Source organism: Schistocerca piceifrons, chromosome 4 (assembly GCF_021461385.2).
Source record: "Schistocerca piceifrons isolate TAMUIC-IGC-003096 chromosome 4, iqSchPice1.1, whole genome shotgun sequence".
Lineage (NCBI taxonomy): Eukaryota > Metazoa > Arthropoda > Insecta > Orthoptera > Acrididae > Schistocerca > Schistocerca piceifrons.
The window spans coordinates 352,483,954-352,501,975 of NC_060141.1; the positions used below are offsets into that span (position 1 = coordinate 352,483,954).

General features: G+C 37.4%; 1 protein-coding gene across 3 annotated transcripts in view; it reads right to left on the minus strand.

Annotated features, from left to right (window-relative positions):
* LOC124794725 (tyrosine-protein phosphatase non-receptor type 23) overlaps positions 1 to 18,022 on the minus strand; it is a 162,754-nt gene that overhangs the window by 78,932 nt on the left and 65,800 nt on the right. For all 3 annotated transcript variants that reach the window (XM_047258320.1, XM_047258319.1, XM_047258321.1), the window contains exons 5-9: positions 15,663 to 15,775; positions 9,192 to 9,368; positions 7,921 to 8,162; positions 4,640 to 4,772; positions 328 to 462 (exon numbers count right to left, since the gene is read on the minus strand). In XM_047258320.1, coding sequence (XP_047114276.1) covers positions 328 to 462; positions 4,640 to 4,772; positions 7,921 to 8,162; positions 9,192 to 9,368; positions 15,663 to 15,775 — 800 coding nt within the window. The remainder of the gene's footprint in view (positions 1 to 327; positions 463 to 4,639; positions 4,773 to 7,920; positions 8,163 to 9,191; positions 9,369 to 15,662; positions 15,776 to 18,022) is intronic.

The window sequence follows — 18,022 nt, forward strand, 5'->3', positions numbered from 1 at the left end:
TTCTTTTAGAGACACTGGACAAATATTTTGTCTTCTACAATTCCACTACAAAAATTGACTCATCTGTCATTGGCTACTCACAATGAAAACAGCAGTGTCACCTTGGATTATGTGGACCTAGAGGGATTCGAGACTGATCCCACATTTTCAATATCATGAATAGCTCACTAAGTGAAGAAAGCAACTATGTGATGGTTTGTGGGGGTTGAAGGGACCAAACAACAAAGGTCATCAGTCCCAGCAACTATGTGAAAAAGCAATATATAACAGAATAGCGCCCATAAAATCAAACATTATTTACTAGGACAATGGGATGGGAACACATACCTCGAGCAATTCCTTCACATCCTGCAACATGGCTTCCACATCCTGGTAAGTATCAGCTAATTTGTTCATAGAATCTATCAGATTCTGAATAGCATCCGGCTTTGCACTGAATGCTGCACATCGGTCGACCAGTTCCTGCAAATATAACACCACTGACCTAACTTTTCAATTATTAGTTAGAAACATTTTGAAAACATATCACATAGCAAGTAACATATCACAAAAATATGTTTGTGACCAGTAACATATAAAGAAACACTAAATATCATAATTACCTGTCATATGTAAGAAGAAAGCTACATATCTGAAAACATAATTAACACACTCCCACATATCACACTGTCTACTGTAAAATACCCTTTCAATTCAATCCCACTTATCGTTTATTAAGAGCCTACTAAAGTATTTTGTCCCTTTAATGCACTTCTTTTCTTACACAAAATGCACTGCTTTACCATTAATGACACATTTTCAACCAGCTATGGAAGACTCGTAAAATTTGTCAACAAGCAATGGGCAAGTTACCAGACAGCACAAGGGACAGTGTCAGCTATTATTAACAAGTGGATAAAATATTCCCAATATTCAAGTCATGTAATTTCAAATAAAATTTTTGAGCTCTGTTGCTATGAAAGAATCTGAGAACAAACAGTAATAAGCACCACAAACATCTCTCTTAGTCACACTCCTAATCTCCAGTTACTGATAACATTTCTCAAGTAAAGTAGGGAGGATGGATGGAAGGAAAGGTAAGTTAGGGTTAGCACTTGTTGATAACAATGTTACTACTCATTAGGTACACGGCACATCCATAGATTGGGAACATATAGTGAATAAAATTGGCCATGTCCTTTTCAAAGGAATCATCTTGACATTTGCCTTAACCTAAATCCGACTGACTGGACGCGGATCTTCCTGAATGTAAGTTCATGTCTTACCAATGCACTTTGTCATAAGCAAATTATAGTTTGTTTCTCAACAACACACCCAGATCTGACTAAGTGCTTGGTGAAGGAAGAATATTTTCATGTATGCACAGTAAACAATGTTTAGAGACATGCAAAGAGAATGCATAAGTAACAATAGCATTTTCAGTAATGAACAAATTACAAATCTATGTAAGCATCTTCATCTTAGCAAGGCATTACTAGCACATGAAAAGACCTTTAACTAATTGCTCATTAAGGATCTAAAAAACACCAGGAAGTGAAAGCTGGGTAACATGCTGCACTGAAAAATGTTTAACTACATGGATGCTTCAAATTAGCATAGCATCAATTTCCCTGTTGTATGAGACCAATTAAGTCAAGCAAAGGCTAAAATGTGAAGAGAAGCAGAAGAATGAGACAGTATGGAAAAAATGCTGTCCTAGAAGGCTTGATGACCAGTAGTAGAAGTGTGACACATGTGATGAAGGCTATTTTTCAAACTTATGCTTGTCTTATGTTACACAGCACACAATAAAACTTGACATGGTGGCAAGCTAAGCAGACATACAGAGAGAGAGAGAGAGAGAGAGAGAGAGAGAGAGAGAACCGATGCTGCACAAGTTGCTCATTACTGGTAATCCTGTGTAACTTCATTGCTTCAAGAATGTGTGAAGTTTCCAATGGGAGTACACAAATTAACATAGGTGACAGGAGTGTCATTTGCCACGTGACAAAATGGTGAAAATAGCAAGATTTTTTTCCTTGTAGAGCTCTTAAATCGTTCATCTGTAAGACATCGCAGTAAAAAAACATGTATCTTTCATTTAAACATATGAAACAAACTTCAGTCCATTGCTTAATGAATTATTTTATCACTAGTGGCATGTTCAAAGGCTTCTTGAAGACATTAAAGTGCCACAAAATGTGAAGATGTTTTGCCACAAAATGTGAAGATGTTTAAGTGTCAGAAAATGTGAAGCTACTGGATGTCCTTACGCACAAAGGTTTTTGATGCTGTGTTGGATACAATGGAATTTTAACTCATTGTATCTGTTTTTGGAATACTCGAGAAGTTCAGTAATGTATCAGTTTTATTTATTTATTTATTTTTTTGAGGGGTGGAGGGGGGTCGTAGCAATGGGTAGTTCTTAATAGCATGAAACATAGATTTTTTATTTTTATTTTAGCAAGCATCTAGTGTTATATTATGATATTAATGATCCTGAAAACTAACATGACAGGTATTCCAGGAAAAATTTAGTGATATCCAATTTCAAGAATTTATTTCTGTTGACAACAGCATTATATGACAGTATTGTAACATCTTCAATAAACCACACAGATGAAAAGATAAATGTGTTGAAGAGGAAGCAGAGTTCCTATGAAATGTCTGGTACTGGACATAGTTTGATTTATAGATATATCTTCACAGGAAACACTGAATTTACAATACTTCCCACTCCATGGCGTTTCTGGAACAGTAACCGTGTGTAGTATTTTGAAAGAAAAACATTCTTGGTTGCAGGGGAAACAATACTTTTATTGACACATTTTGCCCTTTTGAGAAATATGTGTGGACCCATAGTTAAGCTTGCTAGGTCATGTAAAAGGTCATAAAACAGGCAAAGAACATCTTTACAGATCACAAAGTATGCATGACACATTTCAGAATTATTTCCATCTTCAGAAATCCAAGTACACAGGTAGCACAAGGACAAGAGTGTAACCATTTGTGCACTTGGATTTCTGAAGATGGAAATAATTCCGAAATGCATCATGCGTAGTTTGTGATCAATACATTCATTCTTCATCTGCTGTATGACTTTTTATGTGACTTAGCCACCTTAACCACAAATCTACGCATATTTACTAGAACGGTTGCTATCCTCCTACGTCACTTTATGTCACAACTTCATTATTTTTGGGCAATCATTAAAAAACATACTACAAAATTTACATCTGTAAAATCTGTGGGGCGCAGTGCTTTTACAAATGCCACCAGTAAGGTGCACAAAATAGTCCCCACAAATGTAAATTTTGCAGTACATTAAAATTTTCTGATAATGCCCCATAAGGATGACCTATGTCAATAAAAGCATTGTTTTCCCTGCAAAACACTGAAATACCTAATTAGCTTAACTGTAGTCTTGAATATATAGAAAACTGTGTTTAAGCATCCATGCAAAGTGAGGCAATCGACACGTGTAATTTCTCTGCTGCCATAAAAGTCGTTTGTATATTATTGTTGTAACTGATTAAATTTTGCTTGTAAAATGCATTTATTTCTTCTTATAATATATGAAATTTCTAATGTAAGTGCTTATAACAATTTCTACGATACCAAATATAAGTTCTGCTTAATATGTGCTTTACTCGTGGACCCTTGCAGAGCATCTGAACAATGTCTTCTTGTAAAGTTTACTTCCTTCTACTCAAGTAATGTTCAATGACGTAAAAAAACTTCTGTGAAATATACAGTCTAACAAAAATCAGCCAACAGTCATTTTATACACTTATTGGAATGAAAAACGGTTTAATTTTAAATAGTTAAATTTTCATTAAGCAACATTTGCCTCATAGTTTCACATTTTCTGCCAAAGATCAATTGTGTATAAAAACAATACAACTACAATCCATTCACTCAATCTGATAATGCAACTACATTACACTGATTGAGCAAATTGTCTTCAATTCAATCTATCTACTGCAAAGATCTTAAATAAAGTGACTTTTCCAAATAAAGCCTCTGTCAGGCCCTGATCTTCTGACAACTGTACACTTACTGTCATTCTTCCAGTTACAAGGTATGAGGAAACGCCATAAAATATACTTCTCTCCTTGTATTCTCATCAAAACAGTGGTTATTACATATAAAATTTTGAAATATAAAAGTAAGAAGACTTCTGTGCTTTTTCGTAGTACAAAATGATAATATGTGGACACTTGAACATGGCAGTTCTAGATGGTGGTGGTGGTGGTGGGTGTGGGAAGGGGGAGTGTTTTAAATTATGGTTATGTAAGATACCAGAAGAGGTCAAGACTTAACTACCTCTATGACACTGCCAACTTCACCAAGCATCTGCAGGATCGATGTCGCCAAATGCGTTACATACTCCACCTTGCTCCACATTGGGTGGTGTTCATTTTCTTTTCTTAATTTGAAATGAATTAAGAAACTACTCCCAATCTACCAAACAGTTCGAGTATGACTCCCATGACACCAGGAGGGACTGGCGATCCCTGTCATCACATCAACCACATATGACAGAGGGAGGCAGGGCAAGTTTCTTAGCGTGGCCTTAGTTCTCGTTTACTTATGCTCGCAGCAGATTGTCACCTTAACGTATCCACACTATAGTCTGGTGCTTCCTTTACAAACATACCTGTGGAAGTGATTCTGGCTCTGAATGCAGTTTCAAGTAGTCAAGCTGAAGTGAGGCCATGAATACATCCAATTCTTGGTCCTTCTCATCAATCTTAGTACCAACTTTTCGTAACAGTTTTGCCTTTTCTTCACTGCAAAAGATATTTTTAAAATCCAGTTGTTATAAACAAAGACAGACAGACAAACAGACACAGAAAAAAATAACAGGGTCAAGGAGAGGAGAATTACATGTCTAGTAATACACACAGTAACTCCCCCCCCCCCCCCCCCCCCCTTAATTCACAAACCTGAATCTTTATCCAGATTTACCTAACTTTTCCTGTCCCTTTACTGGTAGATGACATGAAACAAATTTATACAAACTTTAATAGGTGACATCCATGTAGTACCTTTAGAAGTAGGAACTACTACAAATCAATAAGTTGTATGGAGATCCTTTAAATGTGTCGCTAGTGTTGCTGTTGGAGTTTTAAGTCAATAAATAAATGTGATGACTACTGTTACAACAAAAAAATGAAATTTCAAATTGATGTTATAAAACTGAAAATGTTATTAAAGTTTAATGACAATGGAACATGATTACGGAAAATAACCACCAAAGCAGTTTTATGCACACCCCACATGCCAGATTTGGCTAGTATGCAATTTCTTATGTCTTTTGGAGTTTAATATTAGTATGTTTACATAGTTTATTGTGTGTGTGTATTTTCAGTGCCCTCTAGTTTAATAATTTTCATGTTTCATAGATCACAATTATGACATCTCGGCATCTACATCTACATCTACATTGAAACTCCGCAAGCCACCCAACGGTGTGTGGCGGAGGGCACTTTACGTGCCACTGTCATTACCTCCCTTTCCTGTTCCAGTCGCATATGGTTTGCGGGAAGAACGACTGTCTGAAAGCCTCCGTGCGCGCTCTAATCTCTCTAATTTTACATGATGTGAAACGAGTTAGTTTTACAATTGTAGTTCACAGTCTCAGTGGAAAATATGGCAACATGCTGACCATTTACATGACTGCCTTAATCACGATGTTTTTAGCTGTGATTTATACTTAACTATGTTCAATATTCTCTCTCTCTCTCTCTCTCTCTCTCTCTCTCTCTCTCTCTCTCTCTCTCTCTCACACACACACACACACACACACACACACACACACACACACACACACACACACACACACTAGTTACATTGGAAGATAACCTTGATTAAAAATTTGTCATGCCCATGAGACATCGCATTGCAACCATGGAACATGACCTTTAGGCTAGAAAATGGCAAAGAAGAGAATCTCCAAAACTTTCTTCAGGTGTGTCATATCCAGCTGAAAATACTCATTGATGATTAGATGCTGCAGATCACTAATTGTGAGAATGTCAACCGCTCAGTTTGACCCACTGTTCCAAATAGTCTCAGATACTGATTACACCTGAGAGTTTTAGAGGACCAGTTGATGTGTGATAGAGTGCCTGAGTTTTTGGCAAAGCAGGAAAGTATGCATGTAGCACTGTGAACATGGTTGCTATCATCTTTAAACATGGGAGTGTCCACAGCATACTCATCCAGAAGATGGTCATCAAGAATGAGAAAACAAACATCCTGGTTCATTTCACAACAACTCAAAGGAGGGGGTCGAAGTTGTGGTATGAAAAATACCCCACACCATCAAAGAATACCTCTGCTCTGAACTACAACCTCCACACACTGTGAGTTGAATGGTTCAAATGGCTCTGAGCCTTATGCGACTTAACTTCTGAGGTCATCAGTCGCCTAGAACTTAGAACTAATTAAACCTAACCAACCTAAGAACATCACACACATCCATGCCCGAGGCAGGATTCGAACCTGTGACCGTAGCAGTTGCTCGGCTCCAGACTGTAGCGCCTAGAACTGCACGGCCACTCCGGCCGGCTGTGAGGTGAATGCTTCGATCCATTCGACATCTTGCATCATTTGCAAAGAAGCAATATTGAGACTTGTTGGACTACACTAAATGCCTCCTGTCAGCTACTGTTCAGTCTTTGTGTTTATTGGTTCACTAAATACATGCTGGTTTATGTGGCAATATGAGCAATAGCCTTTACCAAGATGCCCACTGCATACCGTTCACTTGACAATGTTCACTCAGAAATTGGTCGAGATGGTTGTGCATTTGCTGACAGCTGCAGTTCCTGTCAGATCTCAAACTGATTGGCTCTGACAAGGCTTTTTCAAGGTATAACACACCTCTCTGGTTTCTGTGCTTTGTAACAAGGCTAGCAGCTAATTGCAAATGTACTGACAATTTATATTCAGGAACATTTAAATCTTTTTTGACCACAGGTGATAAATCACTAGAGTCAAATTATATCAATCAAATATCTAAAGCAAGTGGTCAAAGCAATAATATATGGATTAGGTATGAGAAAGTGAATGTCAGACACTCATTCACTGACAAAATCCTGAGAAGATATAGCTTTATTTGTAAAGGATGTAGCTTATGCAACTGATTTAAAATGTAAGGGTGCTGTTCATACAGTATGGATCCTCCAAAAATGTGAGTGAATCCCTGCAGAATTTACAATGAAGTACAATCAGAGATTCATTCATCTAGGGGCTAGATAAGAGGTAAGCCAAGGAACCAATCACTAACACTGGTACCTGAAAGTGTGAACATAACTCAAAGAGTGGTTATGATCCTGCTACACCATGTATCATCTGACAAACACAGTATTTGGTTGCATAAGGGAAAACAATGTCGTATACTGTGTAATGTGTCTAAAAATAAACTAGAGTCTTGGATGTAGATCCACTAAGCATATTATGAACATTAGCATGTATATATCCATATCTTTGTGCCAATTTGAAGAGCCTTAAATAGATTCTGAAATAAAACACAATTGTCAATTTTGAGCATGCGACAGTTAAGATAATAATATCTTTTGCCTCATTTATTTAACCAGATGACAATCACAGATTTATTTCAATGATTAAAACTTGAAGGAATATCAATAAAGTTGAGTGACCACAATGCTGACATCAGTCAGTACACATTTCAGCAACATTTTTGTTCTTAAACAACTATATCGACACAGATGTGCTCATACATTTGCTATAACTACAATAAATGAAAACTTTATCTCATATACTGACTGGCTTTCAATGGAATACTACGATTTTTCTGGATTCAACATAAAACACTGATGTACTTTCAGTAAGCAGATATACAAGCAACACTAATTTTGGAACTCTATAGCTATTTATGACTGAATGCACAATTTTATACCATCATACTACCTGTACAATGAAGATGCTTCATGTGCCTTCATGGGTACTAGTCGAGCAAATATGTCAGCTCCTGCTACTTCTGGATCATTAACATTAAACATAATGCCTTTCACAAGAGATGCACCTTTAACCTCTGGAAGAATGTCCAAGGGTGGGACCTCTTCATGATAGATGAACTCATTTTCATTTTTTGCTGCCTTTTTCTTTCCTTCCACAACATCATTTGTGAATGTTAAGGCTTCATTAATTGCCTATGTAAGAAAGAGTAGTAGATTTAAAATACAACAGTTTTCAGTATATATTACTTAGGGAGGGGAAATGTACAAATGTGTGTGCATTCTAAAGGGACCAAAATGCAAAGGTCATTGATCCCTTGACTTACACACTACTTAAACTAACTTATGCTAAGAACACACACACACACACACACACACACACACACACACACACACACACACGTGCCTGAGGGAGGACTCAAACCACTGGCAGGAGGGGCCGCGCAATCCACGGCATGGTGCCTCAAACTGCGCGACGACTCCGCTTGGCTAGGGAGGGGAGAAAAACAATAAATTATGAGACAGAATTGTTGGTCAATATTTACATTCAGGGACAAAAATGTATAGTACCACTGATAGATACGTCATGTACAAGTATAAGGGGCAGACTACATAGCCTTCAAGAACTGTGTGTTCATTTGTTGGGGACAGGAGAGGAATTTGGTGGGGGAGGTTGGAAAAGGAAGGGCAGGTCACTCATTCCTCTCCCGTCTCATCCTGGGGACTTTCATGGGGGAGGTTAAAAAAGGAAGGGCAGGTCACTCAGTCCCCAGGATGAGACAGATCCCCATCTGTATTGAGGACAATGATGTAGGAAGCTCGCGGCAATGTTTACCCCTTTCAAGTTCACGAATATTTACATTATGTAAGTCTATTGGACATTCATAAAGCTTCAATGACAGGTTACTCTTCTTTTACATTATTAATTTACAAGACACATTTGTAAATGTGGTAAGTGAATAACACATTCCTGCAGGTGTCAGCTGCTGGAGGAAGATAGCAACAATCACAAAATAACTAACTCAGACACTAATCAATCTTTTCATAAACACATTAAAAAGAAGAAGAAGAAGAAGAAGAAATGTGTTCATGCTTGGGTTATCTTCTACCTTGAAATAGTTTGCCATCTATAAGGTACAAACACTGATTTAAAAAAAATAAACAAATCAATGCATTTTTGTTTTGGTTACTCGAGTAAATAATATTCCAATATTGACCACATACATCAATATTATCCATTCCTTTTGAAAGTTTGACAGCTTCTTCTAATTTCTCTGCTGCTGCTTGGTAAAAAGTAACTCGTTCACCCATTTTCTGCTGTTCTTCTGCCTGCTGACCACGGTACAGTAAAGATATACACGTGTGGTATACCATCTTGAATTTTACATAACGTTTCCAATTCTGTAAAAAATTACATAACAAATATCATGTAACTGATAATTCGATAAAATTTAAAAATAATTACATAAAAATAATTACCAAAGTCTTCTTCTATTGCACATTAATTCAAATTTTCTAATCATTTATAAATACAAAATATAATTTATTGTTGTCATGTGAACTATGAAAAAATAATTATGATGAGGATAGTTGCTACTCACCGAATAGATGAGATGCTGTGTCACAGACAGGCATGGCAAAAAGCCTGTCACAAAATAATCTTTCGGCCAACAAGGCCTTTGTCAAACACACACACACACACACACACACACACACACACACACACACAAGTTTCAGTTTCAGTTTCAGTTTATTCACCATTGATCACTTACAGCGGAATAGGTCTGAACATTAAATATACAATTAACAACAACTTTACAGTAAAGTTTTTACAGTTTAATTCCTTTTCTTTTAGGAATATTCTTATATACTAATGTCAATGCTTATTTCAAAATATTCTGTTATCTTATAAAATGGGTGTTTGAGAAGCCAGTCATAAACCTTACGTTTGAAAATATTATTGGTCAGTGACCGAGCAGATGCTGGAAGTTTATTGAAGAGTTTTAAACTCATTATTTTGTGTGAGTTTGCAGTCTTTGTGAGTCTGTGTCTTGGTATGTCAAAGTCCAGTTTGCCTCTGGTGTTGTGGGGATGTATGTTCTCTCTGGTCTCGAACTCATTTAAGTTGCTTTTGACATAAAGCAGGGCTGTGTAGATGTATAGATTCACCACGGTTAATATCATGTGCTTGATAAAGAGGGGATGGCAGTGTTCCTTGGGCTTAGCTTTGCTTATTATTCTAATTACTTTTTTTTGAATTTTCAGAATTTCACTGACAAAGCAAGAATGTCCCCATAACAATATGCCGTAGGAAATGTGTGACTGAAAGAGGCCAAAATATACCACCTTTAGATACTCATAAGTGACTATATCTGTCAGTCTCCAGATGAGATAACACACTCTTGCTATTCTCTTGCAGATATGGCTAATGTGTTCCTCCCAGTTTAATTTTGAGTCAATGTGGAATCCTAATAATTTTATTGATTTGCTTTCAACAGCTGTAGTTAAACCCAGAATTAGCTCTTGTGTTTTATCAGGATTACACAGGAGTTCATTAGAAGAAAACCAATCCATTACTAGTTCTAGTTTTTCCTGTGCTGCCTGATGCAGTTCTGTTGTGTCATGGTGTGTATTGAGCAACGTTGTATCATCTGCATAACACACAACTGAATTTGCTCCTACATGGTAAGGTAAGTCATTAATTGCAATGATAAACAGAAAAGGACCTAGGACCGAGCCCTGAGGCACTCCAGTCCGAACTTCCTTAAGTGAGGAGCATCTATTTTTAATTGATACATACTGTCTCCTGTTACTTAAGTATGATTCGATTACATCCAAAGATGGTTTGTGTATGCCATAAAATTCCAGTTTTGCAAGTAGGGTGTTAGATGGTATGCAGTCGAAGGCTTTGCTAAGATCGCACAGTACGACTGACACTAGATCCTTATTTTCGAATGCAGTTAACACCTGGTTAACAACTTCAGTGACAGCAGTAGTGGTGTTTTTACCATGCTGATATGCAAATTGTCTGTTGGAGAGGAGATCATGCTTATCAAAATAGTTATTTAGTTGACTGTACATTACATATTCAAAAACTTTAGAAAAAATTGGGACAATAGAAACTGGTCGATAGTTTTGGGGCAGATGCTTATCTCCCTTTTTAAAGACCGGTATTACTTTAGCAGTTTTGAGTGCATCTGGGAAAACTCCAGATTCTAAACAAATATTAAAAATAAAAGAAAGAGGTTGACAGATAAGGTGTATTATTTTTTTCATTAGATAATTAGAAAACCAATAACAGTCCATGCTTTTGGAGTTGGTGAACCTTGCCACAGCTTTTACAATATCCTCTGGGGTGACAACATTCCAGTGGAAAGTATACATACTATGGGGCACAGCACAAAGATGATCTAGTGCACAAGTGCCATTTTGTTTGATTTTGTTTTTCAGCTCACTCACTGAGGTTAGGAAGTAATTATTTACTTCTTCTGGGACCAGCATTGCATCTTGTGTATGGGTTTGTGAATTATATTGGTTGATGATATCCCATGCTGCTTTACATTTGTTGGGAGCACTTTCAATGTAATGTTCACACACACACACACACACACACACACACACACACACAAAAAACCACAGCTGGCTTCAGCTGCCAGAAACTGTGGTTGTGGTTTTGTGTGTGTGTGTGTGTGTGTGTGTGTGTGTGTGTGTGTGTGTGTGAGAGAGAGAGAGAGAGAGAGAGAGAGAGAGAGAGAGAGAGAGAGAGAGAGAGAGATTTATTTTTGACAAAGGCCTTGTTGGCTGAAAGCTTATTTTTGTGATTAGTCTTTTTGTTGCGCCTATCTGCGACTCAGCATGTTCGCTATGTGGTGAAACAAGTATGTGAAATATAAGAAAAGGTTATATACCAACTAAACATCATGTTCTTTTATCTGATGCCACACAATTCAAGAATTCTCATGGTGTATCAGTGCAAGCACTTAATTTATTTTAATGTGCCAAACCTCCCCTGCCAAGTATTATGTAGAACACAACCATACATCAGTACACAGTGAAACTGATCAATTGCTGACAATTTCATTCACTGAGATGGCATCAAAGTTTTGAATAAATGTCATTTTTATGGGATTTTGTTGCACAAAATGATATTCAGATCCATCAACAAATAACGCAAACAAGACTAAGGGAATATACACGACAGGTATGTTCAAGTGTACTCGCCTAAATATGTCATTTCGCATTATGCAAGTGCTGATTCTGTAATAGACTTGGTACAGTGAAATTGTTTGCAAGCATGATTCTTTATGGTATCAATGATACAGTAGACATATTAGGAACATACTGTAACTTACATTTTTTTTCTAGCTGACTTTTCATTTCACAAAATTGTGTGTGTTTCTGACATTATCAACCAGATGGCAGTGACAATCACCCTCTTAGATTTTGTTTGTTCTTTCCATTATAAAAGAATGTGGGCACTGTTTGCTTCTTGTTTCAGAGTTATCTTCAAAATAAAAACTGAGCAACATCTATCAAGTAACACTATGTACTCCAAAAAATGTGTAGTTAATACTACACAGCTACAGTGAACACTTATAGCATAATAAAACAGTATAACCAATGTCCTCATTATTAATCTGTTAGAATTAAATAAGGTAACATGCATGAAATCGACGACAATCTACTGATATGAACTAACAGCGAAAACTATTTGGAAGTGGTGAACACACTGTGATTAATAGAAGTTTGTGCCAGACCAGAAATCAAATTCTGTTTTCTTCCTTTTTGTGAGTAGTCCCCTTAATTGTTACACTATCTGGGCACCCATTCAGGCCTGATTCAAACATTCATTATCACTTATGTTCCCTCCTATTTCCTTAAATATCAGTTGTCACAACATATTCATTACATAGGAGATTCAGCACATCTGAACATTTTTTGATGTCATTATTTCATATCACAGCATCTTCAATGATTTCATTCCCACTGCCTCCATTCATTTCATTTCAGCAAGTTTACTTGAATTAGAAATATAAATCCTTGTATCAGGGTAAGCCAAAGGCCTCCACCAAATCTGTTCTCCTGTAGCTGCAGTCCCACATACTCTGTGGAGAACCACTACAGTGGTTGGTTGGTCGATTTCAGGGAGGGGACCAAACAGTGAGGTCATCGGTGCCATCAGATTAGGGACGGAAGTCGGCTGTGCCCTTTCACAGGAACCATCCCGGCATTTGCCTTAAGTGATTTAGGGAAATCACGAGAAACCTAAATCAAGATGGCTGGACGCGGGCCTGAACCATAGTTCTCCCGAATGCGAGTCCAGTGTGCTAACCCTTGCGCCACTTCACCAGGTCACTACAGTGAGTGAGTGGTAATCACTGAGGGAAATATAACTAACAATGAAAGTTTGAGTCAGGTCTGGAGGCATGCTCAAATAAGCTAACAGCTAAGGCAACTATTTGCAAAATGCACAGATGACAGTTAAAGTACTGGTATGACAAATTTTCATTTATGAATGTATGTGCTTCCAATGACTGATAAACCATCTTTCTGTGTAGTTAATCCCTTATACCTGGTAAACCCTCATTCGAGATAAAAATAGAAATTTTGCATTCATAAGATCATTTGTGCCTGTGCAAAAGATAATAGGATTTTTTAACTGTATTTACCACTTTCTATTGCTCTAACAGTAAAACTGTCAGTCTACAGATCATCGTCGTCCTCCTCCTCCTCCTCCTCCTCCTGCACTTGTTACCACATTCACCCAACTACAATATGACACTAAATATAAGGTAACTACTTTCTTTTGACAAGGCTCCTTGAGAAAGTGTATTTTTTACATATTCTGACTACTCAAATTTAGAAATTGTTTCATATCATTGAATGCATACTAGCTTTGAACTCCATGACATATGCAGTTGGAAAATTCCTCTTTATTTCTATTGCCTTCAGCTGGACAATTTCTTGCATAATCAGAAGTCTAAATTACATTTATCTCACAGATACTGAAAAACTTGCTGCTCCAATCCGTGAAACCTTTCTTGATTTGGTCTCCTGAAATAGTGATGTGTGGAACTGTTGACTTTGAATTTATTCTTCATCCGATGCCACCCCAACAAATATTCACTTTGGGATATCAAATTTTCTTCCTGCTGTATATTTGTTTGTGACTTTTGCTTCAAGAATAGCCATTGACTCAAAATTAGTGCTGTATTTTCAGATGAACCAATTGTGAACTCTGCCTTTCTAAACAAATTCACAGCTGTGATTTGCATCCATTGTCAACTGTTGCAATTTACCACTCTTACAGCTTTAAGCAAACTGAATAACAACAATATGTTATTCTCTCGGGTCCCTAGCACTGAATCAGCAGAAACGGGACCACTTCAGCCTAACAGTACACTGTTTCATTTGTTGCAAACCTCAAAAATCAATACTGCTGTCTACAGGGTTCAACACCAAAAGTTTTGGGTTGTTAGGCTGATTGGAATGAGTTCTGATGACATGTCACCTCTAACGTTTCAGTGGGAGTAAGGGTAGGAACGATCTGAGATAAGAATAACTGAAAATTAGGAGTATGAATGTCAGCCTCGACAGTATCTACACTTTTAATACTTGTGAATAAACTATTGTTGTTTTTACATGATACATGAATTTCATTCCTTTTACTGATATATGACGGAGGGGGAGGGGTGGGGGGGAGGGGGAGGAACTGGAAAATGCTGAGTAATCAGCTAGTTATGGGACGAAGTCAGTCACCGGTGAGCTGTTAGTGAATAGCAAGGCATTGTTCAGCATCTATTATGGGTCTTACCTATTTGTCCAGTGAGTTGTAGCAGTAAATATAATAGACTCAACACTGATTTAAAAAGTTTCTCAGACTTTATTCCAGATAACAAGTCACTTTCACTCCTTATTTAACACCCATATGTTAGACACACATCTGTACAACTGTAACAACATCACCACCATAACAGTGGTGGCTAAGGTGAGTGGCTGATCCAGTAAACCATGTTGAAATGCAGACATCACACAAAGACCTTCGTATTATGATCTGATACTTTTTCGTGCAGCCACGAAATCAAACAACGAAAAAGCCTGTTTCATAATAATATAGCGGGGTCGTAAGTAATCAGAAAGTGGGCTCAAACAATAACAACAAACAACATTCAACTCACAATTAGCAGTGAGAGGTAAGAGGAGGATGGCAGAATGCACAAAGATCACGAGGGAAAAGATACCTGAGACTGCTGCTTTCAGTTTTAAAATCTGGAAAACTTAACAATCATTGAACAGATATGCATTCATTGACTTCCATGAGAAGATATTCGGCAGTCGATATGTACATGAAAAGCAGAGAACATTTTGAACTCCTGTTCTTCAGAGAAGAAAATTTGAAATACACAGACACAAAAATACTTGCAATGGCATGGTACAAAGTTCATGTGTACATTCGTATCTCCAAGTCTTGAGGATGGACAAGAGTTCAAAAGCAATTACCTTTCTATTGTTTTGTGATTACTAACCTCTCAAATTTCTTTTAAGATGGTGCCACTTAAACCAAAGATTTAGCTTTTGTTGCATTCATCAATGAAGATTTCTTCTTCATTTTCTATTACATGTTTCATTTTTGCAAATTTATTTACAAGGGCAACACAATCTTTCTTGAAGTGAAGTTGCATACTAAATACAAACCTTATATATTTTTGATCCTACGGTTTCTGCAATGGAACAGTCATCTGCACCTCCTTGTTCAAGTGTGTTGAGGGCTGAGCTGTAATAATCTACTATCTGAACAGCCACTTTTGCTGAAAAAATTGAAATATAGCTGTAAGTTTTATTATTAAAAGAAACAGATCACTAGAAAGAGAAGGCAAAAATGGCTAGCAGCCTTGAGTGGCAGAGGGAAAAATGGGGGGGGGGGGGGGGGGGGAGGGGGGAGGCAGCTGGGAGAAGGATTAATTTAAGACAAGTCCAAGGATCTCAGAGTCATAAGGAAAAAATAAAAAACAGAAACAAAATGAAACTGTGTTAGCCTGTGAATCAAAATTCTATTGTAGAACAAATCAGAATGGGATTGTGAGAGAGGTAAATACAAACATCGACATAATACAGAAATTGTTGAAATCAAATGGAAATTTGTTGAGAGCAATTAGTTGTAAAGATGACAGAACCCCTCTGTGGGCTGAAAACACCTTGTTAAAACCAGTTTGCACACCTAACAAAGTCAGTTCAATAGCCAGTAAAAATAACAAAACTGAATATGAGAATAGCATAAGTATACATTTTGGTTTCAACGTTCGCTTAATGTATGTTAATGGTTGCCACTGTTTCCCTATACTATACATCAAAATTTGTCTGTTCATTCAGTTTCATTCTGGAACACACACACAATGTTTCTGACATACAGCATTTACAGGGTGTTCCATTCCATTTATATGATGACCACCTGCCTGGGGAATTGCTAGCCAGCCACAGAAGTTGCGCCTGCTGATCAAATGGGTCCCACAGGGCCACACTCCCTTTTTTTGTGTGTTTTAGCCTGAAGGCCTTACAGACAAATGCACCCTGTCGGTCAGCGACATTCGAGCAATGAAACAGGCATCACGCATGTAACAGTGAAGTTCGTGAATGCAACGATGGCAAGAGCCACAACAAGTGTTTATTTACGATTCGTGTGTGCTTACAGAGTCTGCTCACACTGTTCAGAGGCTGTTTGAACAGAAGTTTCCAGGTGTTTGAGTTCTGAGTCATGATGCAATTCACAAATTACTGAATAAATTTTGTGAAATAGGAATTGTTCAAGACAAGATGCTTAAATGACAACGTACAGTGCTCACAAAAGCTTGTCTCGATGATATTGCATACAGCCTCAGGGTGTATATGTGGACAAGGAAAAAAAATTCCTGCATTTTTTCCGGATTTCCCGGTTAAAAATAGACTTTCTCCCAGGTGAAAATACGCTTTTTCCGTGTTAAGTGACAGTATATTCTTCCTCGGCACTGTAAAAGTCATCAATCCTTTGAATGTTTATGGTTTTATATACCGATGTAGAATTTCCCGGCACTTTAGAAAACGAAACTCAGGGGGAAATACACATTTTGAAAGACCTATGATGTGCAGCAACATGTACACTGCATATTTTCGTATTACGAAGGTATAAATTTGAATTCTACCAAACAACGCATGTCACTTTCCGAAGCATTGAAATCGAGATTGCGATGCGCTTTTGTGTCATAGCTCATTCACGTCATCTCGCCAGCTGATGACAGCAATAGGACATGTGATGTAGTCAGCCAATAGCAAGATCACTCTTAATTAGTGCGAATACACAAATAAGAAAAGTTAATGGCTTAAATTAATATACATAGCATTCACATATAATATTGGTCTCAAAGATTAATAAGTTGGAAGAGAAGCTAAGGTTCCAAATATAATGTTGATCTTTTTTGCGCGTGTTACACTTTTAAGATACATCACACAAATGTGCCAGTAAAATTTTTAATAATGACGCAAATGTCTCGTCTTCTGGGCTCGAAATTCTTCTAAATGGTCGTCCTCAAAGAGTTGTTTTTTAAATGAAAGTCAAACGCTTTGTGATTTAAGAAATTCATTGTATATTCTCGCACATAGTTCATCTTGCGTAAAAGGAAATCTGCTTTGAATGTAACGCTTTTCAAACCACTATTTGCAATATTTTCTCGCAACCTGTTAGAAGTAGGTTCGTTTCAGCAGTTGCAAGAAAGCGCCAGATAACTGGTATCACCGCGCTTGCACAGCTACGATGATGCAGGAAGCCCATATGTTCGTATGTGTAAAACATTAAAAGATCTTACACTATGTCATAAAAGAAACAAGACATCAAAGGATACTTCAAGAGTGCCGGGATTTCGAGAACCATACTAAAATGCATAATTCGGTTTAAAATGCACATCCATATGTAAATTTTCTTGGAGTGCCAGTACTCATGTTCGGTTCTTTATTATAGCATAATGCTGTGGCGCCGATGAGATCGACACCAGCATCGATATGCGTTCGTCTTTGGACTCTGAGCA